The sequence below is a fragment of the Camelus ferus genome, chromosome 20, assembly GCF_009834535.1.
Source record: "Camelus ferus isolate YT-003-E chromosome 20, BCGSAC_Cfer_1.0, whole genome shotgun sequence".
Lineage (NCBI taxonomy): Eukaryota > Metazoa > Chordata > Mammalia > Artiodactyla > Camelidae > Camelus > Camelus ferus.
The window spans coordinates 36,838,905-36,857,069 of NC_045715.1; the positions used below are offsets into that span (position 1 = coordinate 36,838,905).

General features: G+C 38.8%; 1 protein-coding gene across 1 annotated transcript in view; it reads left to right on the forward strand.

Moving 5' to 3' along the window:
- The window catches only part of HCRTR2 (hypocretin receptor 2), an 81,835-nt gene that overhangs the window by 49,730 nt on the left and 13,940 nt on the right, over positions 1-18,165 (forward strand). Inside the window, exons 2-3 of the mRNA XM_032463315.1 lie at positions 3,362-3,540; positions 10,765-11,008. Coding sequence (XP_032319206.1) covers positions 3,362-3,540; positions 10,765-11,008 — 423 coding nt within the window. The remainder of the gene's footprint in view (positions 1-3,361; positions 3,541-10,764; positions 11,009-18,165) is intronic.

Sequence of the window (18,165 nt, forward strand, 5' to 3'; positions counted from 1 at the left end):
GTCCCGTCCCCCCCGCCTCAAAAAAATGTTAAAGCGCTAATCCCCCCGTACATCCGAATGTGACCTTATTTGGAAATGAAGTCACCGCAGACAGGATTAGTTAAGATGAATCACACGGGGGTAGAATGGACCCCTGATCCGATATGACTCGTGTCCTTGTGAGAAGATGGTCATGTGAAGACAGCTTCGCAGTAGAGCGCCGTGTGATGATGCAGGCAGAGGCGGCAGTTACCCAGCTTCACCCCGGGGATGGCAAGGCTGCCAGCAAACCTCCAGAAACCACGAGAGCGGCAAGGAAGGGTTTCTCTGCAGGCTTCAGAGGGAGCTCAGCCCTGCTCTCACCTTGACTTTGGACCTCTAGCCTCCAGAACTGGGGGACAATACGTTGACGCTGATTTAAAACATCCAGTGTCTAATACTCTGTTGAAGCCGTGCTGGGAAACTACGACAGGTACGATGTAGGGGGAAAAAAATAGATAAGGTTTATTTCCTGGATTCCAGGAAAGAATAAAGAACCCGCGGATGGAACTGGAAGGGAAACAATTTCAGCTCAACACGAACGAGAACGTGCTAGTAGTCAAAGTCACCGCAAAATGAAATCAAGGGCTTAAGCAAGTCGTGGATTCCCTACTATTAAAAATGCTCAAGTGGAAGGAATCAGGAATGTTGCAGAGGCGATTCGCGCTTCGGACGGCAGGTTAGACTGAACGATCTCCGACTCCGGGAGTCCGTGGGCTACGTTCACGTCCCGCCAGAGAGGCGCCGGCAGGAGCCTTTGACCGTCTGCTTCAGCAGCAGATGACAGGTGCCACAGGACCATGTGCACGCTGGGCGGGACTAAATCTAAACTCCGCTCCTCCTAGCCCTGTGTCCTTAGCTAGGTTCCACAGCCTCCCTGGCCTAGTTACCCACGTGTTAAACCGGGATGTTAATAGTAATCACTTTAGAATGTTATGATGAGGATTAAACTAGTTACTAATTTATATTGTTTAGAAAAGGACGGGGCACGTGGGAAATGCTGTAGAACTGTTGGTTGAAGATCTGCTTGCTTTGCTATTGGTTAGACATTCTTGCCATCCCGCACCTCCAAAATATGGACAACTGGGAGTCACACCACAGCTGCCACTGTATTTTTCAAGTCTCCTTTTTTAGTTCCAAGATTGCACCATTTGGACCACTACTTGGCCAAGTATCAGAAGTGTGGTACTTTTGTCAATTTCCTATAACAAGTCAACCGCTAAGATGGGTTTGTGAGAGTGTGTGTGTGTGTGTGTGTGTGTGTTCCAGATGTTTCTGAGAAATAAATGATTTGGCAGCAGCATTTCCCATCCATAGAGACTGTCATTTACACTAATAAAAGCTCCCGTGAGTTTTTGGTGCCTGTGTGCTGGAGTCAAGGAAGATGAGACGTTTTCAAAATTAAATCCTCAGAATTTCAGGTACTTCATTAAATTCATGTCTGTTGGGTAATTTCAGCTTCAGGAGCTAGTGACAGCATTTATTCAACATGAGAAATTCATAATACTTGGTACACAATTGTCAAAAAGAAATCCTCATTCAGTGACTGCAATGTAACTAAACGTGCTTTTATTTCTTTGCTATATAAGGTTACTAATCACAGCATCCTTTGGGTGCACAGGGGACAGCACAGGGGACAGCAGTGGCAGGTTTATGATGTCCCAAGTAAATCCACGTTACTTTCAATGAGGCAAACCCATCAATAGATGTAAGCAGCAGTGTTTACACCTGTATAATTCTGGAACCAGGGACTGTGTAACCTTTGGGTACATCAGACAGAGAGGAGATGGAGAATCAGGGAACTAGACGTTCTTTCTGTAAAAAACCAGGTAAGTGAGGGGGCAGCTGAGTGGGGATATACTGAGACGTCGAGGAAGGCTTGGCTGTGGAAGTGTTGGAAATTGTGTTTGATCTGAGGTGACTTTCAGAGACGTTGAGTAATAGAACGGAGAGGGGACTGAGTTTCTAGAATTTGCATGTGCTTTCTTTATAAGTCGTCCATTTTCACAAAAGAAGACAACCGCTACGGTGGGAAGAACAGCTCTTCCCTTGGTGTGTAAGCCCAGCTGTGAGGATGCTTCTGTGCAGTTAAAAAGCCATCTGTCCTTAGACGAGTTCCATAAATTGCCTGTGCCTAATGACCTCATACATAAAACACCGGTAATGTCTCCCCTTTGAATCGGCATCGAGATGAAATGACGTAAGGATACAAACCATGCACCTACCATGGCAATAATAGGGACTAAATAATTGTCAACCGTTGTCTTTAAGCCACTTCATCCTTGAAAAGTCCCCAAAGGCAGAATTTGGGAGCAGATGTGGGTCAATGTCATGGGTAAGTCCAACGTTGCAGTTCATTGAAAGATAGTGAGCCCCTAATTCTTCTCAATTCCATAACTATTTCTTGAGTATCTGCTACATGCTGACCACTGAGGGAGTAGAAAGATAAATCAAAGAATGCTCTCTAACTTCTGGAAAACAAAATTCGAAATTAAGTAAAAATACATACAGCCTTATGATCCACTGAGAAACGCCTTTGCAAGGTAAAAGAAATGATTTTTTTTTTTGCAGGTATTAACTACTATATATAAAACAGATAAACTACAAGTTTCTACTGTACAGCACAGGGAACTATATTCAATATCTTGTAGTAACTTATGGTGAAAGAGAATATGAAAACAAATATATGTATGTTCCTACGTGACTGAAGTATTGTGCTGTACACCAGAAATTGGCACATTGTAAACTGACTATACTTCAATTGAAAAAAAAATAACTGAATGAATGGATTATATATTCAGCATTAACCCAGATCGACCAATTCAGTGAAAACACAGCACAGCCTTAAATTACCTTCCCCTTTGCAATATCTGTTTGTGGACTTGTGGGGGTGCTAATTAGCTTGACAGTGTTTCCTCAACAGCACGTATTCTCTTGGTTTAGTTGCTGTCTTAGCCTGCCCGGCCCGCTGTAACGGAACAGTGTAAACTGGGGGGCTTATAAACAAGAGACGTTTGTTTCTCACAGTTCTGGAGGCTGAGGAGCCCAAGATCAAGGCTCAGGCAGATTCAGTGTCTGTGAGAGCCACTTCCTGGTTCACAACGGCAGCTTTTTCTTCGCTGTATCCTCCCACTGTGGAAGGGGCAAAAGATCTCTCTGGAGTTCCTTTCACAAGAACACAATGCCGCTCACAAGGGCCCCACCCTCACGACCAAATCATCTCCCAGAGACCCACCCCTTTATACTATCACCCTGAGGGGTCAGGATTTTAACACATGAATTTCCGGGGCGCACAAGCGTCCTGTACATGACAGCTGCTCTTCCTTTCTCCTTTCCTAATCAGTCTGCGTGGCCGTGTGGAAGAACCACCACATGAGGACGGTGACCAACTACTTCATTGTCAACCTTTCCCTGGCGGACGTGCTCGTGACCATCACCTGCCTTCCAGCCACGCTGGTTGTGGACATCACTGAGACCTGGTTCTTCGGACAGTCCCTCTGTAAGGTGATTCCTTACTTACAGGTAATTAATTGCCTTTTACCCTTTTTTGTTGAAACCCCCCCCACAAAGTCTAGTCATGTTCAATTACAGTCGTGGCCCATTGGTAAATTACCTCGTGAACTAAGAGAGAAATATACTTGCCCAAGGAATCGGCAAACCTAAGGAAAGTAATACTAGAGACTTTCTGGGTGAACCATGTAAGTTCTGGGTTAAAAAAAAAAAAGCATCAGAATTCTCAAGTCATCAACAGAGGCTACACGAACCTTTTACTTCCTTGATTATGAGATTTTCTGATTACAAAATAAGGAACTTGAACAAATCAATGATCAAGCCTTTCCCAGTTCAAATAATTGAGGACTGTCTGTTTTTATAACGGGTCTGATTAAATACTGAGAAATCAAGAGCTGTGTGGTCAAAGCGGTACAGTGAACAGGTGGGAGTGTAGGTTCTGAATCAAACTACCAAGTTTAGCATCTCTGTCCTGCCATTCGATTGTATACACTTGAGCCAAATACATAAGCTCTTCGAGATTTCGCTTATTTTAAAAGATTAATCGTTTTAACTGTAGCTGTCTCCTGTGGTGCTTGTGCTAGTCTACGCAGATAATTTGTATAAGCCACGTGGCATAGGGATTGCTCTCTGGAAGACTGTGACCTTATGAAAACATAGTACGTCCTCAGTAAACATCAGCCATCGTCATCGTCATTACATGTTTCATTGTTCAGTTCTCAAAGCCATTTTTTGATAACTAGTTACCCTACAAGAAATTAAGGACAAATCCTTTCAGAGAGTATGTTCTGACTGGTATTCTGATAGCTCTGAAATCTTTGGGAAAAAAATTCCCAGGCTAGCATCCATAGCCACAGTACCAAAAGACAAGAATTTCCTTCAGCGACTGGACAGTGAGTGAAATGGTGGCCACTCTGTACTGGTGTCCCCATAACCATCCTCCACCCCTCAAGTTCTTATTCCGTACAGTCTCCCAGATGGTATCATAATATTTGGAGGAAATGAAAATATGCTCCCAATAACTGGGGTAGGTGGAATGTGGGATCTAGACACAGGCCTTACACGTTTCAGAAAAACTGACTCAAAATGGATCACAGACCCAAATATGAAATGCAAAACTATTAAACTCCTAAAGGATAACATAGGTGAAAACCTGGATGACCTCAGGTATTTTGATGACTTTTTAGATGTGACATCGAAGGTATGATGCTTGAAATAAATCAGTGACAAGCTGACTTTATTACCATCAAATACTCTGCAGTTAAATTCTCTGCAAAAGTCCGTGTAAAGAGAATGAGAAGACAAGGCACAGGCTGGGAGAAAATATTTGCAAAAGACACATCTGATAAAGGACTTAACTAAAATATACAAAGAGCTGTTAAAGTTAAACAATATGTAACAACCGAGTTACAATATGGGCTGAAGACTTTGACAGACACCTCACCAAAGAAGATATACAGGTAGCAGAGAAGCGTATGAAAGACATTCCTCATCATATGTCACCAGCAAAATGCAAATGAAAACCATGAGATAGCACTACACACCTATTAGACTGGCCCAATTCCAGAGCACTGGCAACACCAAAAGTTGGCTGAGATGTGGAGCAACAGGAACTCTCATTCATTGCTGGTGGGAGTGCAAAATGATACAGCCACTTTGAAAGACATTTTTTTTATTAACAAAATGAAACATGGTCCCACCATATGAGCCCGCAGTTGCACTGCTTGGTATTTATCCCCAAAATTTCAAAATCTATGTCCACAAAAAACTTGCATGCAAATGTTTATAGAAGCTTTATTCATAATTACCAAAACTCATCCTTCAGTAGATGAATGGATAAATTAACTGGGGTACAACCAGACAATACAAAGAAATGAGCTATCAACCCATGAAAGGACATGGAGGAACATAAAATTTATTACTAAGTGAAGGAAGCCAATCTGAGAGGGCTATGTACAACCTAATTCCAATAATATGACATATTCTGAAAAGACAGAAAACTATGAAATTGGAAAGATGTGAGTGGTTGCCAGGGGTTGGAAGGAATGAACAGACAGAGCAGAGAGGATTTTTAAGGCAGTATAATGTCTGACAGTATAATGCTGGATACACGTCCAAACCCAGAATGTATATCATCAAGAGTGAACTGTAATATAAACTATGAACTTTGGGTGATTACAATGTGTCGATGTAGGTTCTTCAGTTGTAACGAAAGTACCACTCTGATAGAGCATATTGATCATGGGGGAGGCTATGTGGGAGCAAGGATATTGGCAAATCTCTGTACCTTCTCTGCAATTTTGCTGTGATCTTAATACTCCAAAAAAATAAATTCTTAACCAAACAAAAGTCGAGGGACACAACAAATAGCTCATTCCTAGAAATTCTATTAGTTAGGCTTTTGAATCTGAAGTGTTACGAAGAGATCTTTAGCTCAATAGTTCTTCAATGATCTATTATAAAGAAAAGTAGTAATTTTTTAGGTCAGACATCACTGATAGACTAGTAAGTGGCAAATGCCATGGGCGTTGCAAGTTGCATTGCAAGCATTAAGCTTAACTATAAGGTTAGTTTGTGTCAGTTGGCTGAAAGCCATGAGTAGGTCACAAAAATAAACTATAGCAAAAAATTTTTGGAGAGAAATAGAACATTGAGCAACAAAGAAAAATCGGTAAGCAATGGGTCTTATAGTCTTTGCATGGAGACACTGGGAAAATCATACATAGCAGAGAATTCTAATATTTCACCATCTCTGGTGCTTCCAGCAAGATTTTTTTTACTTCTCTTGGTTTCAGTCACCGTCCAGGAGGAAGTCTAGGAGATCCTCTTAAGTTTCAAGATGGCTTAAGTTGTCCCAAATCTTCAGTAGGCTGAGAGAGAATATTTCATGTTCTCTCTACAAACCAGAAGATTCCCTAATGGGAGTGGGGTTTGGGGGAAGGGGTATCACCTTGCTCTAATGCACAGTGATAGCTTTTTATGGACCAGGTAGTCTAGATTCTCCCAGGTATGGTTGAGGATAGATTAAAAGCTGTATGTAACCAGCAAGCAACATAGGTCATAAGTTTTTCTTAATGTTCATTGTTGGCAGTATTCGTTCGAGCAGCACAACTTAACAAGTCTTACAGTTGAATGAACATCTTCAGCTCTTGGTAGATTCCACCTGCGTCTCTATAAACAGTGTCTAGTCTAGTCAACCCCTCGGTGGATCCTCTTCTCCACAGGTCAAGGACAAAATTGTTACTAAGTACAAGATCTGAATCAGAGGGAAAAGACTAGACCCATTCATGACCTCATTCAACATTACTTCTTGATGGAAAGTTGTAAATGCACAAAAACATTGGTGCACTGGTAAACTGGTATCTGCAAGTTCTCTCAATGTTTATGGTCCATTTTCCATAGAATTTCCCCAAATAGAACAAATCGTGCCAACGTGCAATAAGCCAATCATTTAAATTTGAGTCATTTTTTCCCTTCGTTGTGATATTCTGAAACCAGTGGTCCCTGATATGACACTTATGTCCTACTGAGGATTTAAAAACATACTACAGGGTGCCCAGCCGAATTTGTAAGGTTCTTTGGTTGTGTTTAAGATTCTTCGGACATTTGCTAATTTTCTATTATTTATGTGTTCTTTTTCTTCTACATATAATTCAATACAACTTTTAGATTTATGAGTGATATACTATAAGCTGTCAGCAAATTCTCACAAAATCCTAAAAATTTCACAAATATAATAAAACTTAGCTGAATAATTTAAATGACCCTCTTATAGCTTTAATAACTCCACAGGTCCCAAACCACTAATATTTATTGGGCTATTTGCTAAATAATTATCATGAATTTCTGGAAAAAATATAAAATATTTCACTTTCCTTCTCACACTTAGAGGAGCAGTTGGCTGCTTTCTCAGAGTGACATTTTTTGTAACTGCAGAAGAGGCTTTGCATGGGAAATGCCAAGAAAAGAAGCACAAAAATCAGCTGAGATGTGGGTGGTGCGTGTTGCATGGTGGGAAAGCATCCCTCATTCTCTTGGTCACCCTTTCCCACCTTTCAGACTATCAGCGCCTGTCATCCAGACCTGGGAGTTGGCAAAATTTCCATTTCTTATGGATCTCTGAGTCCTTTTTTGATATCTGCATGCTAGCATAAAACCAGTTCCTTCTCTACCAAAGAATGTTTCCAACACGGCCCCGACCACAGGGTGTCCGTAGTACCAGCGAACAATGAAGCACCAGCAGCAGAAGAAAATTCACTTCATGTCATTTCACCTCACTCACAATGTTCATAATTTGCACCACGTTCATTTCTCAAGTGATTTACTATCAGGTTGATTTGAGCAAATATCAAAATCTAACTGAGAAAGGCACCTGGAAGTGTGCTCCCGGAAGGGGAAAGGGGCAACAAAACTCTCACTTATAATCACTTATGATAATGTGCAAATTGACATCCCCCTTCAAGAAAATCATGGAAATTGGATGCTAATTGTCTGCTGGAGTATATTATACACTAGCAAGTAGAGTAGCAAACAGTGACTCTTAAATCCCTGGTTGCCAAGGGTTCATTCAATGGATTCTGCCGTTAGATTAACCGAACCAGTGTACTGTCTCGTGCTGCCCCACAGCAGAGAAGGCACTGCACCTTGCTCACTGTTGGCTCTGGACACTGGATGGCAGTCTTTCAAGTGCACTGTTCTGAACTGATTATTCGTACCTAACAGTAGAGGGAAATGCTAGAAATGACTTCCGAATTTGAACCACGCTACCTCTATCCCATTCACCCACGTTGATTAGAATTCATGACACATAAATCAGGAAGCCTTGAGGAGCAGTTTACATCGCTAATTGCAACAGAGGATAAATGTAGCCCTGGCCCAGAGCTATGAAAGGTCACCTGTGCAGATCGGTGCCGCCACGGCTCTGTTCCCTGGTTGGCAGCAGTACGGAAGGGCCCAGGGTGCTTGACACGTTCTCAGGGGAGGACTGGGGGTGGGAGGAGACGGGGGCTGCTGAAGGCGATGTCAATGTACTCTAAGCCAGAACCAAGGAATTCCCAGCAGCCAGCAACCAACCTAAGCCTGCTCTGGTAGAGTTCACCCCTTTAAGATAACACAAAAATGAAATTAACCTCCAAGAACTGAGCATAGTTCATAGCTTTACTTGTAATTCCTATGACTGTTCTTCACGGAAAAGCAGTCTGTTCCAATTAAAAGCTAGAACTCCACGCTCGGGAATGGCAGAGGTAACTAACCATGCAATCACCGTTGTCACTGCTGTCATCATAATAAGTAATAACAAACACTCACACGGCATACATGGCCCAGCCCTGGGCTAGGCAGTTCACATCTCCAGTGACTCTTCCTACCAGTCCATGGTCAGCTACTGTTACCACGCAATTTGACAGGTGAGAAAACTGAGGCGGAGAGACATTTAGCAACTGCCCCAAGACCACACATTTAGCAAGTGACATGGGGTGCATACCCAGGAGTCCTGGTAGCAGAGTGGAGCCCAACCACACCCTGCTGCTTTCCCCAAAAAGACGCAAAAAAAATCAGAGTTGGTGAGAATCCTATCCTGTCCATTTCACTCATTTAATTCACCCACCATTGTGCACTGAGCTGGTGGGAGAGTGAGGACAGATGGTTCTCCCTGATGCTCAGCCCAAGCCTTTCCTCCTGTGCTGGACTGGCTTCGATCCTTCTCACTCATCCGCACCTACCGTCAATGCCTCAGCAAGGATGGTCCTGATGTAAGAAGTGGAGATACCTGCCCATCCATGTATTATGGAATCAATATAACTAGGACAGAAAAATAGAGAAAGATGACTAGGCCACATCTATTACTTTAGACTGAGGCTTACAACTATTCCTTAATTCAAAAAAAAAAAGTTAAACACATCAAACGCTGCACCAGGTACTGGAGACGGCTGTGAACAAAACAGTCCCTCTTGTCTTCAATCTTTGTTCCAATCAAGATGCTAACAATAAATAAATTAATTAAACCAAATAATGGTCCTATGTGATAAGTGTTGAGAAGAAAATAAATAGAAATCTGTATTTCATAAAAAAAAACAGAAAAGAGAATGAGGCTTCTTTATAAAGAGGGGATTTTGAGAGTGATATTAAAGCCAATGGTCCCATCACCCAGTACAGAATGTATGTTAAACTTAACAGTTAATTACATAACTGTAATTAACTATCAGTTAGTCACATAAACTGATCATGTGGGAACAGGCATGTCTGATATGTTCCTTTACCATTTTCTTAAAGTACTGTTTTTGGTGCTATTAGTTATGCAGAAATCTGGATTGGGTAAACATTTGAATTTTAGAGGCCAGTTGGCTTATACCAGCAATGCAAGCTATGGGAAGGAGAGCCACATGGAGAATTATTCGTTGCCATGGCTCATGTCTTTCTCTGGGGGCAACAGGTTGGAAATGAACTGATGTACAAATAGCCCTTGTTATTTTAAAACAGGAAATGAGATACTCATAATTCAAAAATGCTCATGAAATGCAATGGCAGTCAGATTCTTGCATGATCATTTAAAAGAAAGACAAGTCATCATATTATTTTCTTTAAGGGAGAGAGTATTTTCCAGTTCATACTAAACATATATATTTTATTTTATTTTTTCATAGACTTCCCCTATCAATGGAAAAAGTTTCAGGACAAAATGATGATTGTAATTATTTAAAGAATGCCAAGTTATCAATTAAAACACTTGGCGTAAAAAAAGATTTCAATACTTTTAGAGTACATTTTTATGTTTATTGGGAATATATATTCCTTTTCCTAATACATTTCTAATATTTTTGGCAGGGTATTTTTTTAAATAGAAAGAGCCTGCAGGAGATACATTTTTTTAAGTTTTAAATTAAAGTAGTCAGTTACAATGTGCCAATTTCTGGTGTACAGCACCATGGCCCAGTCATGCATATACATACTTCTATTCATTTTCCTATTCTTTTTCATTAAAGGTTATTACAAGATATTGAATATAGTTCCTTGTGCTCTATAGAAGAAATCTGGGAGTTTGAGATTTGCAAATATTAGCCACTGTTTATAGAAACAGGTAAAAAAAATGTTCTTCTGTAAGTACAAGAAACGTGTTTTTTTGACAACAACGTTGAACCTGGGTATCTGTGTACTGACCTTTCTAATACGGAAAAAACTCGGAGAGTGACCCATTTAACAGCTGGCGCTTCCCTTGCACCACGTTCTCTTCTTCTCTAGACGGTGTCAGTGTCGGTGTCCGTGCTCACCCTGAGCTGCATTGCCTTGGATCGGTGGTACGCGATCTGTCACCCTCTGATGTTTAAGAGCACGGCCAAGCGGGCCCGGAACAGCATCGTCATCATCTGGGTCGTCTCCTGCGTCATCATGATCCCTCAGGCCATCGTCATGGAGTGCAGCAGCATGCTGCCCGGACTGGCCAATAAAACCACCCTCTTTACAGTCTGTGATGAGCACTGGGGCGGTAAGTCCAAGCTCACGTTTACATGATGGCTGCAAATGGAAAAGTTGAAGGGCATGGCCCTTGTAAAGCCGGCCTTTGTGTATTTTATTGGCATTTGTTAAGATAGTTTTGCAAATGCATGAACACCAAGTTGAAACGCAAAGCCGTTTCACAGAGTACTTCCACCTGTCGCAGTCCTTTAGAGACGTTATGCACGACTGTGCAGCCTTCATCTCGGTCAACTGGAAGGAAGAATTTACTCCACAATTCAGATTTGGTTATGATAGTTTTTCTTAAATTCTCTAAAACAAAAAGGGCTCCTTTATAAGCATCCAAGTATATATTCTGGAATGCATTTTATAACATGGTATAACATTATATTGCCTCAGGTGTCAGATTCCCCAGTGGGCTTCAAATACAACTGGATTTTTCACTTTAAACCTTTCCAGCCTGGGAATATGATTGCCCTGCCTGTGGACCTATGCTGTTTTCTGAGTCAAATTAGCTAAATACACATTCTCTATTCACAACATGTTAAACTGGTGCATTCTTATCACTGGCATAATTATTTTCTGATATAAGAACTATATTTAGAAAGGGGGTGGGAAGGGATAAATTTGGGAATTGGAGATTTGTAAATGTTAGCCACCATATATAAAAATAGATAAAAAGCAAATTTCTTCTGGATAGCACAGGGGACTATATTCAATATCTTATAATAACCTTTAATGAAAAAGAAAAAGAAAATGAATATATGTATGTATATGCATGACTGGGACATTGTGCTGGACACCAGAAACTGACACATTATAACTGACTGTACTTTAATTAAAAAAAAAATTAATGAGGACATCAAAATCAAATAAAGAAAAAGAAGTATGTTTACCATGAATTCTTTTTGGTTTCCCATCTGATCTACGTTCAGTAGTTAAATTTAAACAAGCAGAACTTTGGAGGCCTTATGCGCCTTTGGTTCAAATTTCTCAACGACGTCTTAGAGGTTTTTCTGTAACAGTGGAAACACTTATATCCATGCCTGGTGAAGCACAAATCTGGACACAGCAAAGAATGAAAGGAAATAAAACAATCCTGCATTTCAGCATATCAAGCACTGGTTACAAAATTATCACATGAAATTTAAATAAAAAAAATCTGCTGATTTCTGTATAATGATATTACAGTGGCTCATATTTAGGGACTGTAAACACTAGGAAAGTGTTTTTTGTTTGTTGTTTGTTTGTTTGTTTGTTTAATTAGAAAGATGTCTCAACAGAAGCAGTATACTCGAAGGATTGCTTATAGATCGGGTATTTTCAAGTGTTTGAATCTTTGAATTTATGGTATTTTGGTATTTTTATTAGAACTCTGAAAAGAGGAAAAGTCAGGAACGGAACACTCAGGCATGCGTTTTCTGCAGCAAGAAAAGATTTAAAAGACACTGGAATTATTCCATACATTATCCAAAGACCTGTAATTTCATTATTTGCTTTATGTGTTACCCCAAAATATTAATGCCCCTTTCTGAAATTGAGATCTACCCTTCTTTCCCTTCCTTTCTAACACTGTAATTCTTTTGCTGTATTTTTTTCTGGATCCTCCTCGGTTTTTCCCAAGTTTCCCCACTAACACTGCAGACAAAAACAAAATGGATGGAAAGTCCCCAAATGATAGAAATATTTCTTAAATGTCTTTAGTCCCATTTATTTAATGCTCAAACAACATCTTGAGTACTTAGGCTATGCCAGGAATTGTCCCAACCTGGAGAAAAATAGACTGCCTAAGGGAACACATTGTATACAGTGAGGCTGAAAGGCAAATAAATAAAGGTTTCTAGTGTGATTAGCATTTTAATACACTTATATATAAAGCGTGAAGAACACAAATTAGAGGGCAGACTCAGTCCTGGCCAAATTTGAACAGACGTTTACAAGGAGCTGCTAACATTTCAGCAAACCATTAAAGAAAAGTGGCATGCTGGAGGGTAAGAGCTCAGTGGTGGAGTGCGTGCCTCGCATGCATGAGGCCCTGGGCTCAATCCCCAGTACCTCCACGAAATACACAAACGTATTTACCTCCCTCCACCAAAAAAACAAAGTTTAAAGATGAGCAGGAAGCAGCTCATTGAGCAGTTCATTTACTCAGGGTTTGAACTATGGTCCCTTGGAAGGAATTTGCTTTGCCTTTCAATGTGACTGTGTTCTTATTGTTTAAATATTTCAATTGTTTTTCAATTAACAAAGATTTAAAAAATCTGGAGATTCACTAGCATGAGTGTAATTCTCCATCAATGTATGATTTAATAATTTGGCCTATTAAATGACTAAAAGTTACCAAATAAATAAATAAATAAATAAATAAATAAATAAATAAATAAATAAGCAGGGATTTTCCAGACAAGGAAGAGGGAAAAAAGGTGTCCTAGGAAGCAAGAAAACCCACACAATGGGCACCATCCCTCGAAGAAGAAAGGAAGAGGGTTCAAATTTGTAGTTTCTGGAATGTAGACAGCTTAAAGAATTGTGTTTGCGAAAGGTGGGCTGGGGACCAATTGTGAGATGTCTCTTAAACAATTCCCATGCAATGAATTATATTCGGAAAACAGCCTAAACATCTCTTGACCAGAATGCTTTAGTTCATCATCATGAAACCGAACCATAAATTAAACTATTTGCTCAACATTATTAGGCAAACGTGCACATTTAAATCTAAGCTTCGAACTCATAAGTTGGGTTTCTTTAAGTTTATGGAGATGGTAATTAGATTAAAATACCCAAGTATTATTCAACTGTGAATTTTCTCCAAAGCATTTTGGTAACTAGTTTCACTTATAATTTTGTGGGTTACTTTTATAAACTTGTCCCCCGCCACCCTGCTTTTTTTTTTTTTTTTTTTTTTTTTTTTTTTTTGGCATTGACCTGAATAATCAAGTAGCTTTAACCCCCGTGAACAAAAGGGTTGTAGAGCTGGGAATCCTGTCAGTTATCATAATTAAGTAAATAGCCACATCATTTTCTAATGACTTTTGAGCAATAGATATAAATATATAAAACTCATTTTAACCTCTCACATTTTATTAGCTAGCTATAGAAGGGATTTTTTTCCTTAAAGAAATAAGCAATTAGTGTCAAAGACCTAAAATTTTAAACCCAGTCTTTAGAAATCCCTTAGGAAAAGTATTTGAAAGCCTATAATTAACTTCAAATGATTCTGAAGGCTAAGATAAGTGATACTGAATTGAGTTGATCATCCACAAAATCAAATGATGAAATCTATGAAATTTTCTTTTCCTGTCTTAGAAGAAATGTTAATAACAATGTTTTCAAGAAGAATAATAAAAACTCAAAGCAAGTTTTTATTCTGATCATTAGACACTTAGTTTATTATAATGATTTTTACATGGCATAAGCTTTGTTAATGTAAGCTATTTATAAGTCTATGTTTAACTTAAAATGTTAAAGCTTGGACACATGTATGAAAGTCACAACCTAAAATCACCGTAAGAAATTGTATTTTACAGGGTCAGCTCTTTAAAGTTCAACCATCGTGAAAGTCAAAATACCCTTTAGCCCAATTTTTAAAAATTTGTTGTGGAATAACTTTTATCTGAGATTGACTCATGGACTGTGTTTCTTACATTTATCCTAAGTTAAATCAATAATGTAGTTATAAAAGCCAACTGAGATAGCATCTTCGTCCTGCATCCTACAACCTCACCACGTGGAAAGTGTCAGGAAAGCATGTGGTCACTCGATCCATATCTATCAAGTCATTTTGGGGAAAGTCTTGGAAATGTGGCTCACTCACGGTGCAAACAACTCAGAACTCTTATCTTGCTGAAAATGTTACCACAGATATGTAGTAGTGTATGGATTCATTGTTTCTGCAACTCACGACGTTCATCACTGCCAATGGCGTGTTCAAAAAAAAAAAGACTACAAGCCATTAGCTCTTGGCAGATACACTTCACACTCAGAAACAAATAAAATGGGTTAGTATTTACTGTAATGGTCTTTGAAAATCTGCCTTTGGATATGTTCATTCTTGGCCCTGGTCGCATCAGTTCCCACTTCTGAAATTTTAAAATTCCTCCAGAATTATATCCATACTTTCTGGATTGCTTGGTTTGTGAATGCATAGTTTCACAGGATGGAGCCTACTGGAAGCAAGTGACTTCCTTTTTGTGCTCACTCCAAGGTCTAAGTCTTACTATTCATTTATCCAGCATTTAAAGTGCACATACTGTTTGTTGAACATTGTTTTGGACACTGGGGATTTATAATCTCTTTCCCTTTTGGCATTTTAATGCCGAATTATCCTTTGGTGGTCTGAAAAAATGATAATGCTGAACCCTTCTTTAATTTCAATAATAATTATGGTGTCTGGCCTACTAATGAGATTCGGAAAGTATACAAATAAGTGTGTGTATTAATAGAAACATTTATTGAAAACATTTATTAGGGAGAAGATAATAAAATATATTAAAGATTCAAATGAACTTTAATGGATACCTAAACTTTGAAAAGTCAGTCCAAATTAAATACCTGGGAACTTATATTTAATTTACCTGTCTGTTGAATCCCTGATAGGTGTGAGAAGGAGAAAATTTTTGCCATTTTTAGAAAATTATATTAACATGTTGGCTCAGTGATGGACCTTAACTTATCTGAGATACTGGGGTTTTTTTTAAATCTAATATAGGGCATTATTCTTTAATCTTTGATTTCAAAGACTAAGGGAAGATCAGCATTTGTTCCTTATTTGTTGGTTCGATATATATACGAGGATTTATTCAGATTATGCCTGTTTATCAGTTGGGTGGAGACACCAATCGTTAATGGTTGCCAAGCATTAAAATGTTGTTTTCTATTTGAGGCAATGCTTAAGTGAACAAATTTCATGTAGCTACTTGCTAGGCTCCATATGAATGTCTTAAAATGTATTGAAGATATTGCTTATCAAGTGGAGAGAATTCAAAGACAGTTTCAACCCATACAATTTAAACTTTCAGTGGTGCTTCTGGATTTTCAGTTAGCTTAGACTCTCAGCATGAAATGAAGAACTTAAGACTATCATGTTTCCCCAATTATCTATAATAATCTCTTTATTAGAACAACCTATCCTCATGCATAGGGTATATTATCTACCCTGATCTATCCCCAAATAGCCCATATTTTGCTTGATCAACGGTTCTCTTTGCTGGTGTTCATGATCACAAGATGCATTTACTAGCCAATGACATATTTTCCCAACTATTTATAAATACACCCATTGCAGGATGAGCTTTCTTTCCCATCTGTTTAAAACTCCAGATTATCACCACAGAGATGGTATCCACAGCTATAGAAGAAAAAAAAAAATGACCTATCAAATCTCCCTTCCTTCACTCACTCAATTTAGTCTGTTGCAGACATCAGGGATTCACAGATATGTAAGCTTCAAAGGTATATTTTTATGTGGGAAGCTTAGGGAACAGTTTCTTCAAAACAAATAAAAGTTCAAAGCCACTCGGGTGTCTGGGAAGTGTGGAGGTCCCTCTCCGGCTCCTTTGAAATCGGCTCCCCCCACGCTGAACAGGCTGCGGGCACTTCAAAGGGAAGGGGTGGGTGTCATTCCTCCGGGCAGGTGGCTCAGATTCTCACTTTTTATGTAACCAGCCTGTTTTATAGGATAAACTTGAAAGGAAGATAGAAACTGATGAGTTAGGTGTGAGCTAAAAATGACACCTCAAATTGGTCTCTAAGACTTCCCAACAGCACGTGCACCCTGCGGTCCCTGCTAAAGATAGTAGTGGGGAGAAGCATCTATCTGAGAAAAAAGACCAAGTTTTAGGAGTAAGAGTAAGGAGGATATTATTTAAACTCTTGAAGACGAGTCTACGAAATCAAGATCCTAGAGGAGATTTAACTCATAGATACATTTAAAGTACATTCAGTAAGATTTCACTGAATGCTCAATAAATGTTATCAATTATTGTGGTCATCATCATAATTATCCTTGGTTAATCCTGAGTATAAGTTGCTTTTACCACGTGTGGTCTCATCTCTGAGTCTTCATGCCCCTACACACACTTTCTGAAGTAACAAAAAGAATAAAATGCTTGAAGGTGATAACAGTGTAGAACCAACCCCAATGCCAACATCGGAGTCAAAATAAGTTATGTAGTCTTTAAAATAAGAACCCTTTGTTGTATTAGCCTTCACTTAGAATTGTATTTAATTATTGCATTCAGTATCCACAGACTCCATCTAGAATATATTGTTTCCTGTTTTATATTTAAGTAAATGTAACTGGATCATTGTAATATATTCAAATACTATTATAAGGGAAATCTCCCTTACGTTAAAGTCAGCAATATATATGTTTCAGAAAAGCTAAAAATTAATATTCAGCCATAATCCCACTCAACAGATTGACTTGTTAATAAAAGTGCAAATCTGTGATATGTTTCACCCGTATACATAGAATTAATGATCAATTTAAAACATCACTACAATCCTAGACCCCGTTATGCCTGATAAGTAAGATGGATATCAAAAAAAGAATCCATATTGGTTTGAAATCAATTTTAAAGAACCCTAAAAATCTCATTTTTATTAAAAGTACATGCCTACATACATTAACACACATAGACAACTTAATTAAAGAGGAATTTTGTATATGTTCCAGTAAGTCAACAAAAAGAATCACTATCAAAAGTTTGCTGTATTTATTTTTTTCCCAAATTTTCCATATTTGTATTTGGAACTACAACTGGAGAGAAATAAGAAGGAAGCAACTTAGTTCACAGTCTCTTCCAGTTTTAACAAATTGCTTTAGCAATTAAGTTTTGATTGAGTAATGTCTCTCCTTGTGAATCCAAGATTAGAGCAGTCCAAATTAATTTTTATTCATTAGCCAGATGTAATCAAGACAAAAAAGGGCTTTTTGATAAATGAACACTTGACTTTGGATAGACCATGATAGCACAAATTAAGAAATGGCTAATTGTTATTCCTCTCTGAGTATTTTAAGTGAAATTAAGACGTATTTAGTACTTAAATGTAAGTAGTTAATATTATAAGTTATTTTTCCTTTTGTGTACATAACATGCCAGTGAAATCATAGACAAGGTAAATGTGGATTTTAAAGGAAAAACATTGACAGATGTACCTTTTTTACAAAAACCCTATGAATTATAA